The sequence below is a fragment of the Barbus barbus genome, assembly GCF_936440315.1.
Source record: "Barbus barbus genome assembly, chromosome: 12".
Taxonomy (NCBI): domain Eukaryota; kingdom Metazoa; phylum Chordata; class Actinopteri; order Cypriniformes; family Cyprinidae; genus Barbus; species Barbus barbus.
Window position 1 is genome coordinate 24,711,596 of NC_136740.1, and position 17,048 is coordinate 24,728,643.

Here is a 17,048-nt window from a genome sequence, read left to right on the forward strand (position 1 = left end):
AAAAATCCATCGTTCCACGTGTTAGTATACAGATGTCTCCAATAAGGTAAAAATAACACTTTGTGATATGAACGTGGTGGAGAATTCGGCTTTCTGAGCCACCAAGCGCCTCTTGAGGAAATATTTGTAATGGCATCGGCAAATTAAATAGTTAGCAAGTAGCATTTATCTCCCACCGTATGAAACAGAGAAAGCGCTGATTGGTCGTGTACAGACGCGTATTGATGAGGTTGCATGAACGCAAACTTTACGCGCCTGGTTCTTGAGTGTTTAGTGTTTGTAAGCGCGTTTACTGAAACACAATGAGTAAAAAGAGTAATGTATCATGGGTGAAGCCAGCCGAACCATCTTTTTTGAAGAAATTTAAGAATGATGTTGGTTTTAAAGAAGGGCCGACAGTGGAGACTAAAGTAAGTGTTTTAGTTACATTGGTCGTGCCTCAGCGTAAAACACTGCTACCTGGCTGAACGCATGACTACACAATGTTGTCTATGTAGGCTGCTCACTAGGTTTTCATACACAGTCTTTAATGCATTTATTTGTAATGTAGGACATCGAATACTAAATGAAATGCTGTTGTTTTTGTAGAAGCAGCAGATGCTGCAGTTGGATGAAGACAGTGGTGACAGTGATCGGGAGGACGAGATGCCGCAGGTCGTGGTCTTGAAAAAGGGAGATCTAAATGCTGAAGAGGTTATGGAAATCAAAAAAGATACAAAGGATTCAAACAAAGGTAATGCACTGAGACCAAAAATAGTGATCAAACCAAATCTGTCATCGACCGATTTGGGGGAATACTCAAAAAGCTAAAATAATTTCAATGAAATTACATAAAAGAATAATTAAAGATACACATTTAATTATAAAATATATAAAGATACACATCCATAAATAAAAATGCAATATTTAGGCCTATTATTTAAACATCTCATAACTTACTAGTACTTTCATAAATCTAATACTATAAATATTGGCACAGTATTCATATTAAAAGATGTTACTAATAATATGAATAATGAAACTAAAATATTTTGATATTTAATCTTAATATGTATTTAGTTTTGGTTCTGCACATTTGGTGGCTGTTGCTCAGAATGTGGTTGGTGGAGGGACTTGGTCATACTTGCGTTGCATTTTAGTCTGGGACTAGCCTTAAGCCTTGTCTGTGAAACCGGGGGATAAATGTTTCTTGTGCCAAAGGATGGCAGGTGGATTTGTAGTAGTCTGTGAGTTATGAGAGAAAAAGTAAAAAACACTCCGGTCTTCCCTAATGTTCTGGTGTTCGGCAAGTATAAAGTCATTCATTAAAGTAAATGATTTCATTTTCTCCAGACGAACAGCCTCCACCCGATGGGAAGATCGTCTTTAAGAAGCCTGTCAAACGCTCCTCTGATAAATTCAAAGGCATTACTGCCAGCTCTAGCAAGAAGAAAAAAAGTGAGGATGGTGAGAAGAAAGAGTCAAAAGCTGGTGTGAAGGTGAAGAACAGCAGCCTGCTGTCTTTTGGTGGGGATGATGATGATGATGATGATGAGGAAGACTAGTTTGACAGGGATACAAGCATCTCTTTGAGTCAGATTGTCTTGGACTGCTTCTTGCAAAGACCAATCTGCTCTTTTAAAATGATATTTCTTTGTGTGTGTGCGTGTAAAATAGATGTTTGTGAGATTGGTCAAATCCATGCAGCTTATTTGTTATATAATTTTGTAAAACATATGAGCCTTCTTGAGCATCTTCAACAGCAGATGGGAAGTAACAATATATGGTTTCTTTTGCATAATCATCATTGTCATTAATGACACTTTTGAAAGACTTATGATGATCGATCAAAAGAGAAACAAAAACATCTGGGTCAATTAGAAATGCAAATATGATAGAACGTGGAACATAGAAGTTGATTTCAAAGATGCTCTGAAGTGTTTCATAGAAATCTCTATGAAATCCAACAGGATGTATAGATATGGCTTCTATAAAGGAGCTGTTCAGTTTTCTTTTAATGTTGTTTTAGGTTTTTGTTTTGCATGCTGTTGACACTCAAAATCCCTGATTCTGGGACATTTGGGGTTGTATTTTATTATTAAATACATTTTGACGAAAGAAAAAGCATGCATTCTGGAATAAAATGTTTTTACCACCATTTATCTTGTGCTGCAACTGAAATTTTGAAAAAGTGTTTTGAATATAAATCGTGTCTGTTCAGGAAGGAATGTCATAAAATGTAAATAGGGTACTTTATCAACATTATGAGGTTGAGTAAAATTACACTTTAGGAAAGAAAGACTAAATACAACCAACAGTAATTGGCACATAAGAGATACACTGATATTAATATGCGAAAAACTTCCTTTGTATGTTGTGGTTCTTGACTTTTTTTTTTTTTTTTTTAATCAAAAGCCACCCCAATATCTCAAACAATATACAAAGGACCCCTATACAATATTAACACAACTTTATTATATATAATATTATAGTAGGCCTATATATATATATATATTAGAAACTATAGAAACTTGTCTTCGTTACTTGTGGGATACAGCCTAACATGGGACTATTTTATGCTACATTAAGATGTTGCAGTAACAATGTTGCTTCACATTTAAACCAATATAAATACTTCATCGAACAAATATTTAACAGAGAGATTATTTTAATGGTTACTTTCAAAAGCAGCACTTGTTTCAACGTTCAGCCTTGTTGACGTTTGTTAGAACACACAACTTGCAAAAATTGTCACATTCTCAGAGGAGAAATAAAACAGGACGGATCCATATATCAACATGAATACATATATGTAGTGTTAGACTCGGTACACTGCAACATTTCCACAGCTCAATATTTGTAGTATGAATTGAACTCGTACATAAACACTGAAAAGAATAAAAACAACACCGGAATAATGACACACACCGTAACAGATACATGCTAATATGCTAGTCTTGAGTTAGGTATGACCCAACAGATCTATACGCACAGTATAGTGCTACAAAAGAAGGCCATTATGGATCCAAACACTAGTTGCTCCAGTAATACACTCCCTCATTTGAAAACCCACAAATCTTACTAAATCATTCCTTCAACTAAAGATTACATTAGTATTTTAATGCTAATCTTCATAGAAATGTGAGTTACTACAACAGAAACTGTAGATATGGTGGTTGATCAGTTTTTCAGGATGCTAAAACGGTTACTATTTAGGGCTTCAATGCATTCTTGAAGCTCAGATATGCAACACTATTATTTTTACTGTAACATGATAAAAAGTAAAGACAACTATGTCATTCTATAACAAGTTTTTATGTTCCCGTTGTCTTGAAAGCACTTAGTCTTAAAAGGGGGTTGCTGGGAAATTGAGGTGACTGATTTGAGGCCCTTTTATAGAATATATTGTCCTTTAAAACAAAACAAAAACTTCCATTCAAGTATTCGTTGACCTGTGAGAACTGTTCCTGACCAGTAAGGAGTTAAAAGGCATCTTCACAGAAATCTAGTTTTACTTCCTCTACCGTGACCCAAGAAGTTCAGTGTAATTGGCAGTTTCAACATTTATTAGTATGAAGCGAGCTTTCGTCTTTGTGTTGAACGATGTGTAAAAGTATCAAAAACTGGTATTATGCTGGTTCTTAAAGATTGTAACAGAGGTGTTCTAGTCGTGTCGCTCTGAATATGGACGTGTAGTGAGCCTCTATGATGAGATCTCTATTGTCATTTAAAAAGAGGCATTTCATCTCATCTGTCAGTGAGGTGATATTGTGGGCCATCCACAAGAGGGCAGTCAGACAGAGAGAAAATAATCAATGTCATAAAGGCTCAAACTGAATAGATAACATGGCTTTTCTGAAAAATCTCTTTGAGTACATTGTCATGTATGATGACAAGAAAACCTGCTAGGTTGGAAACAAACCCCTGAGTTCAAGCCTAACCATTAGTGTAGAATTGGACCTGGGACAAAGAGAGAACTTTAAAATATAACATTGTATGAGTATAGTAAGTAAAAAAAATGAAGGACCACCTAACAGAACATAGGGTATGGTGGTGGAGAAGGGGGATACTGTGGGACTCTCACAGGTGCTCTGGATGGCTCTGCAGGCAGGTGATCATGTCCTGAACTGATTTGCCCTCGAAACAGATCTGATAAACAGCTGTGAACAGGGGGAACCTGGAGAATAATGTAGATTTGAGATGTCACCAATTTTGCAAATGCACCTAGACAGAGAACACAGCCCCCATTTTGCCCCCAGGTTGCTCCAGGTGGACTGACACTGCAGTAGAAAAGTCACTCTGAATAAGACACTGTCTGCCAGATGAAGAATGGTGTAATGTATCCAGCACCATAAATAGGATACAAATAAGTGTCCTATTGATTTTTTAAGCAAGATCCTGTGATGGCAAATCTGAATTTTCAACAGCCATTACTCCAGTCTTCAGTGTCACGTGACACTTCAGAAATCATTTTAATATGTTGATTTGGTGCTTTCTTATGATCAACATTGAAAACAGTTGCTCTGCTAAATATTTTTGTAGAAAATTAGATACATTTTCTTTCAGGATTCACTGATGAATAGAAAGTTCAAACAAACAGCATTTATCTTTTTATCAGCATTTATCTAGAAATCTGTTGTAGCATTTAAATGCCTTTATCACTTTTAATCATTTCACTAGGTCCTTGCTAAATAAAAGTATTAATTTCTTCTTCCCCTTTAAAAAATTACTAACCCCAAATTTTTGAATGGTAGTGAATGCTAGATCATTTTTTATCTAAGAAAAACAAAAATCAACATAGCATTAACTAAACATTAGCATTACTAAACATCAGCAATATTTAAAATCATTTTACATTTTTGAAAATCTATTTAATTGATGAAAATGCTGGCACATTTTTAAAATGTATTTAATTTATGTGTTTAAAAAAACAAAACGTCTTACCGACCCCAAACTTTTGAAATGGTAGTGTATCTAATACTAGAATGTGGGATTTGTGTTTTTATAACTTAAAATAACTTAAAAATTTTATTGGACACTAATTTGTTCCTTAATTATGGTGCAAATAATCTCTACACTTCTTAAGCAAATCCAAGTTCTTTGACCAAATACAAAGAAAACGAGGGAGAGAGAGATTTTCACTCTGGAAATGTCTTCTTTTGTTGCATAAAGACATAAATTTATGCATTAAAAAGAAGAATATCTCTTTTGTACAGACTTGACTGCTATGAAATCATGCTAATCAAATCAACATAATCATGCAAAACAGGATTACCCTTCCTGTAATCAGTTTGAAAATTTGTAAAACAAAATAACTGTTCATGAAAGGTTTTTTATTAAATGTACATACATACATATATACATATATGTGTGTATATGTGTATATATATTGTAAATATATGATAATGACTATTATTTATAAGCACTGACAACCAAAAAAAGTTTACACATACTTATCCACTAGGCCCTTCTGTTTGAGGATATGATAGACCTCTGCAGAAGTCAATGGTCCCTGAAGCTTTTGTCCATTTAACATCTCCTTCTCCAGTTCCTCGATGCTCTGAAAGAGAAAGAAATCTGTATTGATCTTTTCTGCATCAGCAAATGGGCCTAATGCTCAGCGTCTTCCTTCAATCCATAAAACGTACATTACATGCCATCAGGCAAGTGATGAAAGGCTAAAATGGATCGGTTTTCTTTTTACCTTCCCTGTTCTGGCAAAAGCGTCTGCCACGCGCCGGTTTCTTCCTCCGTAGCAGGTGGTGATGAGGTCAGCCACGCCGCAGCTCTCGAGGAATGTGGCGGAGGATACAGAATCGTCTTTGCTGAAGAGTTTGGAGAAGGCGATCATCTCCATCAATCCCAGACGAATGACAGCTGCTTTAGTGTTGTCTCCACACTGCAGACCATCACAGAAGCCTGCGCCCACTGCAACTATGTTCTAAAACAGGGCCAAATAAGGAAGCGAGAGGTAGTAGAATGGCAGAATGAATTTTTTTTCAGAGAAAAAGCATAAATCTCACATTCTGGTATTAGATATATTAGAGATTTTTTTTTTTTTTTTTTTTAAGTCTTATTACTTAAGAAATCTCTTATGCTCACCAAGGCTGCACTTAGCGGATTAAAAATTCAATAAAACAGCTGGGGGAGGGGGGCGGTATCGGGAAAGGAGGTGGGATCGGGAAAGGTCCTCGAACTCGGGATGCACATAATAACAAATAAAACCACTGAAACATTTCTCAGTCTTTTGTGTTCCACAGAAGAAAGAAAGTCATACAGGTTTAGAACGACAAGAGGGTGAGTGAATGAAAACAATTTGTGTCAGATGAACCAACCCTTTTTTAGCTGTAAGTAACGTAGATTATTTGTCAAAGCTTGCCAATATTACAATGATTTTTACAATGTATTACGAGGAAGACAGCAGCCTTACAGCATCTAATTGTAAATTCAGCCGTGCAAGCTCTTTACACAGAGGTCTGAGTCGTGCCCCCGAAGCCCTGCATCTCAGGTGCATCAAGATATTTCCCCTGCGATGAGCAACGAGACAAGACTGATATTTACCTTGAGGGCTCCACAGAGCTCTACTGTGTCAGCATCATCCACCACAGTGATTCTGAAGTTAGGCGTCTGCAGGAGCTCTTTGAACAAGAGGCCGTTTTCCAACACCTTGCTGCCTGTGGATCGAAGAAAATGTCTGTTGAGTTTGCCCCTGGTGCTTTTTAGCATGTTTAGTTGCTAGAATGCAATACTACCTACAGAACACTTTTCACTCACCAATTGTGCTCTCACAGAACTTCTCAGCTGCCACTTCATTGGCAATGTTGGCCCCCATTAGAACACTGACATCAATGCCCATTTTTTCCCGAATGATATCAGAAATGAGCTTCAATCCTTCTGGTCCTTCATCAATGCCCTACAAGGAAATTAAGTCCATCAACACCAATGCTTTTTTTTAATGTAGCATCACACCATTCCCCCCTTAGTAGATATAACTCTGGAGCACAGCTGTTCGGACCATCTTTGCCTAATGACTCAAAAAATGAGGAAGAACACCAAAGCAGAACAAAAATAATAAAGGAGGTGAAATGTATAGACAAGAAATGGGTAGAAATCTGAAAAATTTAACAAACAAACCATATCTTTTAAAATTAAACAGGTAACACTAAGAAACTAGGCTATATTTCAAAAGGTGAAGTGGAAAGGATAAATCTAATTTGGTGAGGTATAACTGCAGAGATGAAGCGCTGTGCGGCACAGCTTCAGTAACAGAGGAGACAAACTGGCACCAGGAGATAAATTGCACTCGAAGAGATTGCCAGCAGGCCAGAAGGCCTTTTTTTTTACCATGAGTCACTTCACATATGGTGCACTTTTAAAAAGATATCAAGTCTGAGACTTCTCAGCATTGTTCATTCCCAAACAACCTGTCTGCATGGAAGAGGATGCACAAGGATTGACCTTGGAATATTAAATCAAAAACAGCAATGGGATGCATTTTATTGCAACATTGCTGAGTATAATACAGAAAGTATACAGCAATATTATTTATTTAAACAATTACTTAATTTGTCATAGATGGACATTTTGTTTGTCTGACATAAAAAAAATGATATTGTGGCATTCATTATCGTTGCACAATGGGAATAAATTATTGTCTGTTTGTTTGGTAACTCATTGGTTCATTATGAAAATGCATTTTGAGAAGAATCATCGTACTAATTTATAGCCCTTCAGTTTTTAAGTTAATTTTGAGCGCTACCTTTTTAAATAAATAAACAAATAAACAAACTGGATATCTGTAGTAAACTAGCCTATCTATTTTCAAACTTAAAAATAAATTTATATTACTTTTCAAATTAATTTGGTAATATGACTGAAGGGGAAAAAGTGTCTAGACCACATTTTAAACAAACACATTTTTCCCCTTCCATAACACATTAAAAATAAAATTTATTTGATAAAGCAAAGTAATATTTTAGACCAATTACTGCCTAATTGACACCCACTATCTAGTTTAAAACTAGGTTACCAAGTTGGTTTCAAAGCTGCTGTCAAATCTGCATCAGGTTATAGTCAAACAACAACGACACCTAAACTTTGTAAACCCCCTTCAAAAAGCATTACAATTATATACAATGCAGAGCATTCTTACCTTGATTAATGTAATTCCACGAGCCTTATCCGAAACACAGCCCACCATCTCATCGCACAGTTTCCGGATAAACTGGTGAGGGACAACGAAAACCAGGAGGTCAGCACCATCTGCGGCTTCCCGAAGCTGCGGCACCGCAACCTACAAGAGAAACACCAGAAATCTGATGCTTATTTCCACACCCTAGCAAGCTTGAACAAGACCATACTTATGCAGAATGGTATGCAAAAGATGATTTGGTTTCAAATTATAGTTAACAGATGGCAAGCATGTAAATGCGAAAGACTAATAAGACTAATGTTTTTTTGTTTTCATTTTGATAATTAGAGCTTACAGTATCAAAATCAGTATCTCAAAATATTAGAATATTTACATTTGAGTTTCAATTAATGACATTCCCTACAGTATAAATTCAGGGTATCTCTTGTTCTTTGAAACCACAATAATGGGGAAGATTGCTGACTTGGCAATGATCCAGAAGACGAACATTGACACCCTCCACAAAAGAGGGTAAGTCACAGAGGGTCATTACTGAAGCTTGAGAAAACTGTCAAGCAAAGCTGATTCAAACACTTGGGAGAGCTTCACAAGGAGTGAACTGAAGCTGGAGTCAGTGCATCAAGTGTCACCACGCTCAGACGTCTTCAAGAAAAGGGCTACCAAGCCACTTCTGAACCAGAAGCGTCTTACCTGGGCTGTGGAGAAAAAGAACTGGACTGTTGCTCGGTGGTCCAAAGTCCTCTTTTCCGATGAAAGTAAATTTTGCATTTCATTTGGAAATCAAGGTCCCAGAGTCTGGAGGAAGAGTGGAGAGGCACATAATCCATGTTGCTTGAAGTCCATTGTGAAGTTTCCACAGTCAGTGATGATTTGGGCTGCCATGTCATCTGCTGGTGTTGGTCCACTGTGTTTTCTGAAGTCCACAGTCAACGCAGGCATCTACCAGGAAATTTTAGAGCACTTCATGCTTCCTTCTGCTGACAAGCTTTATAGAGATGCTGATTTCATTTTCCAGCAGGACTTGGCACCTGCCCACACTGCCAAAGGTACCAAAAACTGGTTCAATGACCATGGTGTTACTGTGCTTGATTGGCCAGTAAACTCACCTGACCTGAACCCCACAGAGAATCTATGGGGTATTGTCAAGACGAAGATGAGAGACATCACACCCAACAATGCAGATGACCTGAAGGCCGCTATCAAAGCAACCTGGGCTTCCATACCACCTCAGCAGTGCCACAAACTGATCACCTCCATGCCACGCTGAATTGAGGCAGTAATCAAAGCAAAAGGAGCCCTACCAAGTATTGAGTACACATACAGTAAATGAACATACTTTCCAGAAGGCCAACAATTCACTAAAAATGTTTTTTTTTTATTGGTCTTATGAAGTATTCTAATTTGTTGAGATAGTGAATTGGTGTGTTTTTGTTAAATGTGAGCCTAAATCATCACAATTAAAAGAACCAAAGACTTAAACTACTTCGGTCTGTGTGCATTGAATTTATTTAATACACGAGTTTCACAATTTGAGTTGAATTACTGAAATAAATTAACTTTTCCATGACATTCTAATTTATTGAGATGCACCTGCATTTACCAACTACCAGGGATCTGTCTTACCACATTCTCTGGGAGTTTGTAGCCTGGAAGGTACTTGACATTCTCGTGTTCTGTGTTGATGATCTCAGAGAGCTTTTTCTCGTTGACCATTTCTTCATAAACCCACATCTTGACTGGGGTGGCAAAGCGCTGGAGTTTCTGTGCATTGGTGCCAATAATTCTTGCAATTGCAGAGCCCCTTGGCACAGAAAAACACAACAGTATCTTGAATCAAAATGCCAGTCTGTTGTTAAACAGCAGCTCATTCAGACATTCCAAGCAGGGTTTACAACTCAGAGAAGATGCTTTGCCAGTTGCAGTCAAATGAGGGTTATACAGCATGCAGATCTTCAGATCAATTCATCACTTGATTTTGCCCAGAATAATAATGCTTAGCATATGGATCTATCTGAATATCAGCTCGCTGTAACTGCTGTTTCTTATAGGGAATTAAACTTGTGCTCCAGTCTAAGCAAGTCATGTCTGAGCTATAACAGTTGGTCCACGCCATATGTTCTGTATATTAATCTCATAACCAATCATATATAATCATTACACGTTCATACTCACCAGTTTCCTGAACCAACAATACATACTTTCAGCGGAGCAGCCATAACCACTTTTGCTTTCCAAAAGTGGAAGAGTGTTTCAGGAAAACAATATAGGTAATAATATTATAAAGTCAAGCAGTTACTCGGTGGGAGGGAACGTGTTGGTCGACTTCTAACTGCGTCATCAACGATAGCTGGGGATTATGGGAGTTGTAGTTTTTCGTTTGCTTCCACAGGTTAATTTTGGCAGCCTGTAAAATAGTCGCTGTAAAAACCGTGACCCATACTGGCCAAGTTTATGTGTATACCACATAAATTAATTATTCACTCTACTTATATGGTAGATTAAAGCTCATAACTGAATACATTGTGAACAATATTCCTTAAGCACAGTAGAGCATTACATTAATATCATTAATGTTAATGCATACTCATATTTTTAAAGAAACAAAATCTGATGGGGTTCTTTCCTTTTTCTCTCTCTCTTCTTCTCCCTCTTTTTGCCACTTTTCAAATACCTTTTTATGCAGACTTGATTTAATTTTACAAAAGACCCACACATTTAATCATAATCTATTATAAAAACATGAATTGTTAAAGGTTTAAAACTGCGATAATATAAAAAAACACGTTATTAAAAAATTATATTTTTAATCTGTGGAAACGAAAAAAAATCCTATTACATTAGTGTAATTTCCTTCTCAAAGAACACATAACATAATACAGAAAATATCAAATAAAAAATCATTAGGTCGGTACTAGAAGATAATCGTAAATTGTTGTCTGCAAATTGACAAATTTATACATTTTTATATTTTTATTAATTAATTTATATATTTTTTTGTTTTATTCATAATTTTTATTTCATATATTTATTATTTCAATTTATATACTTCTGTGTTTTTTTTATTATTAATGCTGTTTTTCCGTACGTATGATAATGAGGGGGCGTGGATTTACGTTCAAGCATCATATTCACATTCACGCTGCAGCATTCCTGTCGGTGGAGCGCGGGAGGGGAGTGACCACACACGGATTCCAGTGGAAACACGGAGAAGCCCATTAAAGAGTCCAAGACAAGCCAGGAGGAGAAAAATGAAAGTAGTCTCTAGTCACCTCTTCTCCATACGATGATCATTTTCAGCAGTATCTTTGTTTTGCTTTTGAAACCGTGCTTTGGATTTTGAACCGTCACATTGTATGATCCAGAGTCATGGAAAAAACACTGAACGTGTCGCATTCAGGGAGCAGTAAAGGAAACTGGTCCGCGGATCTGGGGAATCCCGCACAAAGACAGGCAAGAAGCGGCTCGTATAGTGCCGGAACAGGGGCTGTCTCGGACACTCACACGTCTCAGACCCAAAAGAGACACTTGGAGGGGGTTTTGAACAAATACACCAATTTACTACAAGGCTGGCAGAACAGGTAAAGAGTTTCAGGCGCTTGCTCACACTTGACAACTTTTAAACCCATACGGGATGACAAATGTTTTTCATCAGATTTTTCACATGCTGGGCATTTCTGATCATATCATTCCATCATTTCCATGACATCCAGTATCTGGATCAAAGAATGAAGACGCATCATCTTCCAGCAATAAACAGAACGCGTGAAATTTCAGTGCATTATGACGCTATACATGGATGAAACCATATGTTTCATTGTTTACATCTGTTCAGTTTCTTCCCCTGTTGATGCTGAACATCTGGGCAGCTTTATCCACCTACCTAAAGTTTTTGTCAGAGATAGCAGTATAGAGGAATGAAATAAATATTTCTATCCATTATGACATCATGCATGAAAAATCAAGGTGCCTGGTTAATATAGCGCTTTTCTAAGCACTCAAAGTGAGGGGGGGATCTAGAGTTTAAAAAAAGTTGTTGTTGACACTATCCATGTCATATATTAGTAATGCTGCATTGTGTATAATTGTATAATCTGATTAGATCTTTTGAGATGGAGGATGGAGATCACACCCCTTAGTTTGCCTACCTGTTATCTAAGTTCTGGTGTTATGTAATATTCTCTTATGATTTGATTTATCCTGGCTCATTGCAGATTTGGATAGTATAGTAAAACTGCATTAGTATGAAGGTTATTTCGCTACATAATAATACAAATTTTAGTCTGAGATAATTAAGAAGGTCTCCTGCATCCAGAAAACCGACATCAGTGATCTGAAAGGTCATGATTTCATGATATTGTCCTCTGTTTTAAAGGACCTCTCCATAATGAAAGGGTCTATTTGTAGTCAGGAATCTAAATGTGAAATGAGCTCTTTACCAGCTGAGCTATGCAGAAACACTCCAAAGCAAGAGGCTCTCATTGAAAGCGGGAGGTTTTTTTGTTTTTGTCAGATTTCATGGTTGTGTGTGCTGAAGGGTTGAGTGCAGCACAGCCCACGGTTAAGGCTCTTTCATCTGGGAGAGACTATGACTCATCTGTGATGGGAAATCCCTCACATCCATAATGTTGTGCTCATTCTGTTGCTTAGTCCAGCGTTCGATCGGGGGAACAGGCCAAGCATATAGCGAGCATCAGAACAGGAGGGTTACCCGCCCTCCGCAATGGCTCAGAAATAGCCCTCATGTTAACCTCAGCAATAGTCACTGTTTAGTGCTTAATGATTTGTGGGTGTGTGTTTGAGAGAGAGAGGTTTCCACACCACTCAATACTTTGACCTGATGAGAATTGGACCTTGGAGAGAATAACTAACTGAATAGAAGCGCTAAGAGAATGGCTATCACAGATTTCATTAATTCACCACTGAACATATGTTACATGTTAGCACAGTTAGAGATTGATCATGTCACATAATATGCCAGGGTATTCTTTGAAGTACAATGCATTTTAAATAACATTGAAATAGTCTTTACTACAGTTTTACTGTATTATACATTGTGCCACACAAGCATATATGAAATCTGACGTTATGTCCCCTTTTAAAAAAAATAAATTGATAAAAAAAAATACAAAGGTTATTAAAATATACAAATAAAGGAAACAATTGATATTTTTATTTAGTCATTTAGTCAAAATTTTATATTAAAGTATATTTAATATGATGTTGAATTATTATAGTATTATGATCATTTTTATTCTATTTTTTAAGGGTGAGGGGATATAACATAATGTCTTTTTTTGTGGTGAATCATACTGGGGGATGAGGTTATGTATGAAAATGTCACCAAAGGTCCACAGTGATCGTCTGTCCTCCGCCATCAAAAGCAATGCATTTGTTGCCGCTTTGATCTTCATACTTTTAGCTGCTTTTTAAAATAATGATGTGTCTTTGTGCAGCTTTCAGAGACCCCATCAGAGAGACCGTGGACGTGCAATTGGCAGCGCATCCATTTTTTACTAAGAGAGGGTGACTGTTGTGTTATAGCACCCAAACCGCATGATTACAATCCATTCCCTGCAGAGTTACGATCCTGTATAAAGCACGTCTCTGGTTGGCTCTGACAGTGGGGAACCAGACGTGGCATGTAATGCATCACGAATAATGAGGAAGGAAAGGAGAGAGACAGTAATAATGGCCACCGTAAAAACTCTCATGTGCTTTTTTGTTTTAGACCAGTTGTACTAGCTGTATGCAGTCGTGTAGTACTAGCTGTGTGTAGTCATGCTTTTAGTGGACAGTAGAGAATAAAGCATGGGGTGGAGAGTTGGGAATGGGATTAGCAAAGGACCATGAGTCGGGACTCGAACTTGGGAGTGGATTATGAACTTGTGTCAGTACACTAACCACTAGTCTGTCAGCGCCGATGGTTTTGCCAAGTCTGCGTTTTTTCAGTGGAACTGGGCTGCTTTTATACTGCTTTAAACCTCCCCCCGAAATGTGATTTTTATCAAGTTGGAACACAATTTAGATTACAATCTAAACACAATTTAGATTTCTCAGTTCGATATACACAAGCAGCTCTTTACTGTTAGCGAACATCCCCACACAGCTGAGAGCGTGTTTAGATGAATATAGTAATATGTGCTGTGAGCTTTCCTCTCAAAAACAAAATAAACACGTTGGTGCCAATAGCAGCGTGCCGACATATAGTGCCGTTGTACTTCGGGCATCCCGAGTTCAACTCCCAGCTCACTGACCTTTCCCAATCCTGACCCCCTTTCTCTCTCCCATTTTGCTTCCCGTCTAAACACTGTCCTATCAAAAATAAAAAGGCAAAAAACGGCAAGAATGAATCTTAAAAAAAAAATAATAAACACAACAAAAATGACAGCGTGGGAAAGCAGCAGTTAAGAAAGCATCTGATCATAGCGATGTAGCTGTTTGTGCCAGCTCTGTAAAATCCCATCATGTCACATTTATTTAAATAGCACTTTATACAAAAACTGCTTTAAAGCAAGCAGCTTTACAGTAGTAATAAAAAAAAATAAACATTGTCAGTGTTGTTTCAGTTAGAATTACAACTTGATTTTCTGCTATAAAGCAGCTCTCCAGTGTAGTTGGAATAGAATATTTATTAGTCAATATTTGAATTAATTGCAAAAGCTGAATAATTGATCAAAACTTACTGATTAATCATCAAAATAATATACAATTAGTTGATTAATTGTTCTAATAATCGTCAGATGGCAATGCAGCCAATCAAAACATTTTAGTAACCACAAAGAAGCACCCTAGCAACCAACAAGAGCACAATAGCAATCACATAGCAATGCATAATAAAACCACTTGGAACACGGAGCAACTGAATTGCAGCATCTTGGCAACCACCAGAAACACCCATCAACAGCATAGCTATGCAAAACAACCACTTAGAACACGTCAGGCATCACACGCTGTCAAAATCTAGGTCTGTTGTAATGTAACTCTCTTCTCCTCTCTGTTTGTCATCATGCAGGTATTTTGTGTTGGACCCTGAGCTCGGCCAGCTTCAGTATTTCATCAATGAGCACAGTAAGAACCAGAAGCCACGAGGGTCCCTGCCCCTCATCGGCTCCTCGGTGGCCCCAAGCGATGAGTTTCCCTATATGTTCACAGTCTGTGCTGCAAATGGAGATTTCTTCAAACTGCGGGGTGAGCGTCCTCCCCTCATCGGGGATTCAATCCTTTGATTTTGCTTTTAACATGGCTGTTTGATCCCTTCCATCTCCATTCTCTTTTAACTCGAGTCTCCTCACACTGTCTCATGCTAAGTCTCTTAAGGAAGTATCTCTTTGATATGTGTTTTTTCCCTCAGGCATCCCCCTTTATCTGTGATTTAGTTGTCCACGTTCACCCTTTCTTTCCCGCCAGCAACTTCCTCGTCAGATTAGATCTCTATACTTTCCCTTCTCTCTATTTCTCTCGTGTCACTTCAAGTACGCCAGGAGTCTTTTCATGGTTGGCATTCAGTGTATGCCACAATCTTTTATGATGGTTTTACATCAAAATTCTCTTTTGGCTCTGATAACTCATTTAGACTGTGCCAGGAGTTTACAAGCAAAATGCCAGCAGGCAAATCGGCCATTTGTAACAAAGGCAATTTCAGAGAGGTTGTGAGAGAATGGATTTCGCTGGAAAAAAAGTTGTCACCTCCAGCGTTATTCCCAGTAGTTTGACAGCCTCGCCCCGGGTGGAGTCTTGTCCGCTCCCAGTGTTCCAGCATTCTGAAATGATAATCTTCAGGTGCTATTTTTCTCATTTCACACCTTCTCAGTCTTACCCCGGGGTACAGACAAGCCACAAATGGAGTCTTTCGGTCTTGTGATGATAACAAAGCTTGCATTAGTTCTACGTGGGTAACCATACCATACCTAATGAACCTTAAAACTAGATTTTCATAGGTCATATAAAAACCCTGTTGGATCTTCTTTAGGCAAGACAGTGCAGAAAAAAACAGATTTGGGGCTGTTTTGCTTCCATAACTTGACTTCTTTCAGACTAGTGGAAATAAAACATACACATAAAAGTGTATTTTATTATTGCTTTCTCTGTGTGTGTCTGTAGTGTTTAATTGAAATGCATCTCTTTTATAGGGTGTTTTCTCAAAATGAGTTTTTTTCTCATGCACAACACCAGAAATCTCCACTTCAGTAGCACTTAAATACAGCACAGTATTTTACTGTATTTGAGTAAATAAGGAAACTTAATGTATGGATGATCCCTTCTATAAAAACATAAAAAAAAATCTTATGACAAGAACATTAAACCTGACTTTATCCAAAATTCAGATTTTTGTTCTGGAAATGTATGCAAATTCCTGTATATTTAATTAGATAAAACCTATTTTCCATATTTAAGCAACATTTCAGAAAACAGATGTCTTATTTTACTGTGATGAATCAACTGGGGATTTATGGTGATATGTATTAGTTATCTGTTTTTAAATGTTAAAATATTATTTACTCAGCCTCATGTCTTTCAAAACACATATGCTGTTATTTTTTCCATTTAACACAAAAGGAGAATTCTAAAGAATATTCACAAATTCCAGATAACAGTTTATGGTGACCATGAGCTGTCAAGTCAAGCTCCAGGAAAAAAAAGCATTATAAAAGCAACATCAGACTGATCCATAAGGAGGGCTGCAGGAATGAGTCCTAAAACCTATAAACGAGTTTTAAACTTGCAGTTCCATTGCGCTGAAGTCTGGGTTTTTAGTTAAATGCCTGAAATAAGTCTACATCAATAATACCACTCATGATTTTAAGTGTTTCAGCTTGAAAAAGTGGTTTCTAACAAGTTGCTAAATGGGACTACAGGTTGTCAGGACAGTCATCCCAGCAAATTCATCTGCTTTAGTACATTTTACAAGCTCATGTTT

The 17,048-nt window shown here is 37.4% G+C and overlaps 3 protein-coding genes across 5 annotated transcripts in view; 2 read left to right on the plus strand and 1 right to left on the minus strand.

Moving 5' to 3' along the window:
- The first annotated feature begins 210 nt into the window (after positions 1–210).
- On the plus strand, positions 211–2,136 carry LOC306877619 (uncharacterized protein KIAA1143 homolog). The gene is made up of 3 exons (XM_079429478.1): positions 211–410; positions 589–733; positions 1,333–2,136. The coding sequence occupies exons 1-3, from the start codon at positions 303–305 to the stop codon at positions 1,542–1,544; spliced, it is 465 nt and encodes a 154-aa protein (XP_079285604.1). The 5' UTR covers positions 211–302; the 3' UTR covers positions 1,545–2,136.
- A 298-nt stretch (positions 2,137–2,434) lies between these two features.
- On the minus strand, positions 2,435–10,470 carry LOC306877972 (glycerol-3-phosphate dehydrogenase 1-like protein). The gene is made up of 8 exons (XM_079430039.1): positions 10,304–10,470; positions 9,755–9,932; positions 8,132–8,272; positions 6,754–6,892; positions 6,541–6,653; positions 5,684–5,920; positions 5,433–5,539; positions 2,435–4,156 (listed from the first exon to the last, which is right to left on the minus strand). Exons 1-8 carry the CDS (start codon positions 10,345–10,347, stop codon positions 4,060–4,062), a joined length of 1,056 nt encoding a protein of 351 aa, XP_079286165.1. The 5' UTR covers positions 10,348–10,470; the 3' UTR covers positions 2,435–4,059.
- Positions 10,471–11,274: 804 nt separating this feature from the next.
- osbpl10b (oxysterol binding protein-like 10b) overlaps positions 11,275–17,048 on the plus strand; it is a 48,041-nt gene continuing 42,267 nt past the window's right edge. For 2 of the 3 annotated variants that reach the window (XM_079430466.1, XM_079430467.1), the window contains exons 1-2: positions 11,284–11,709; positions 15,144–15,319. In XM_079430466.1, the coding sequence (XP_079286592.1) occupies positions 11,498–11,709; positions 15,144–15,319 (388 nt within the window). In that variant the 5' untranslated portion in view covers positions 11,284–11,497. Of the gene's footprint in view, positions 11,710–15,143; positions 15,320–17,048 lie in introns of all 3 variants that reach the window. The other variant, XM_079430465.1, reaches the window with a different exon arrangement.

What these genes read in the sequence shown, in the direction of transcription:
- LOC306877972 (XM_079430039.1), bottom strand. Translation starts at nt 10,347, where the DNA reads ATGGCTGCTCCGCTGAAAGTATGTATTGTTGGTTCAGGAAACTG. An exon ending in ATTGTTGGTTCAGGAAACTG is followed by an intron (nt 9,933 to 10,303) that starts GTGAGTATGAAC and finishes TTCTGTGCCAAG; the next exon opens with GGGCTCTGCAATTGCAAGAA. An exon ending in GTGGAATTACATTAATCAAG is followed by an intron (nt 6,893 to 8,131) that starts GTAAGAATGCTC and finishes ATTTCCTTGTAG; the next exon opens with GGCATTGATGAAGGACCAGA.
- LOC306877619 (XM_079429478.1), top strand. Translation starts at nt 303, where the DNA reads ATGAGTAAAAAGAGTAATGTATCATGGGTGAAGCCAGCCGAACCATCT. An exon ending in GGCCGACAGTGGAGACTAAA is followed by an intron (nt 411 to 588) that starts GTAAGTGTTTTA and finishes TTGTTTTTGTAG; the next exon opens with AAGCAGCAGATGCTGCAGTT. An exon ending in TACAAAGGATTCAAACAAAG is followed by an intron (nt 734 to 1,332) that starts GTAATGCACTGA and finishes CATTTTCTCCAG; the next exon opens with ACGAACAGCCTCCACCCGAT.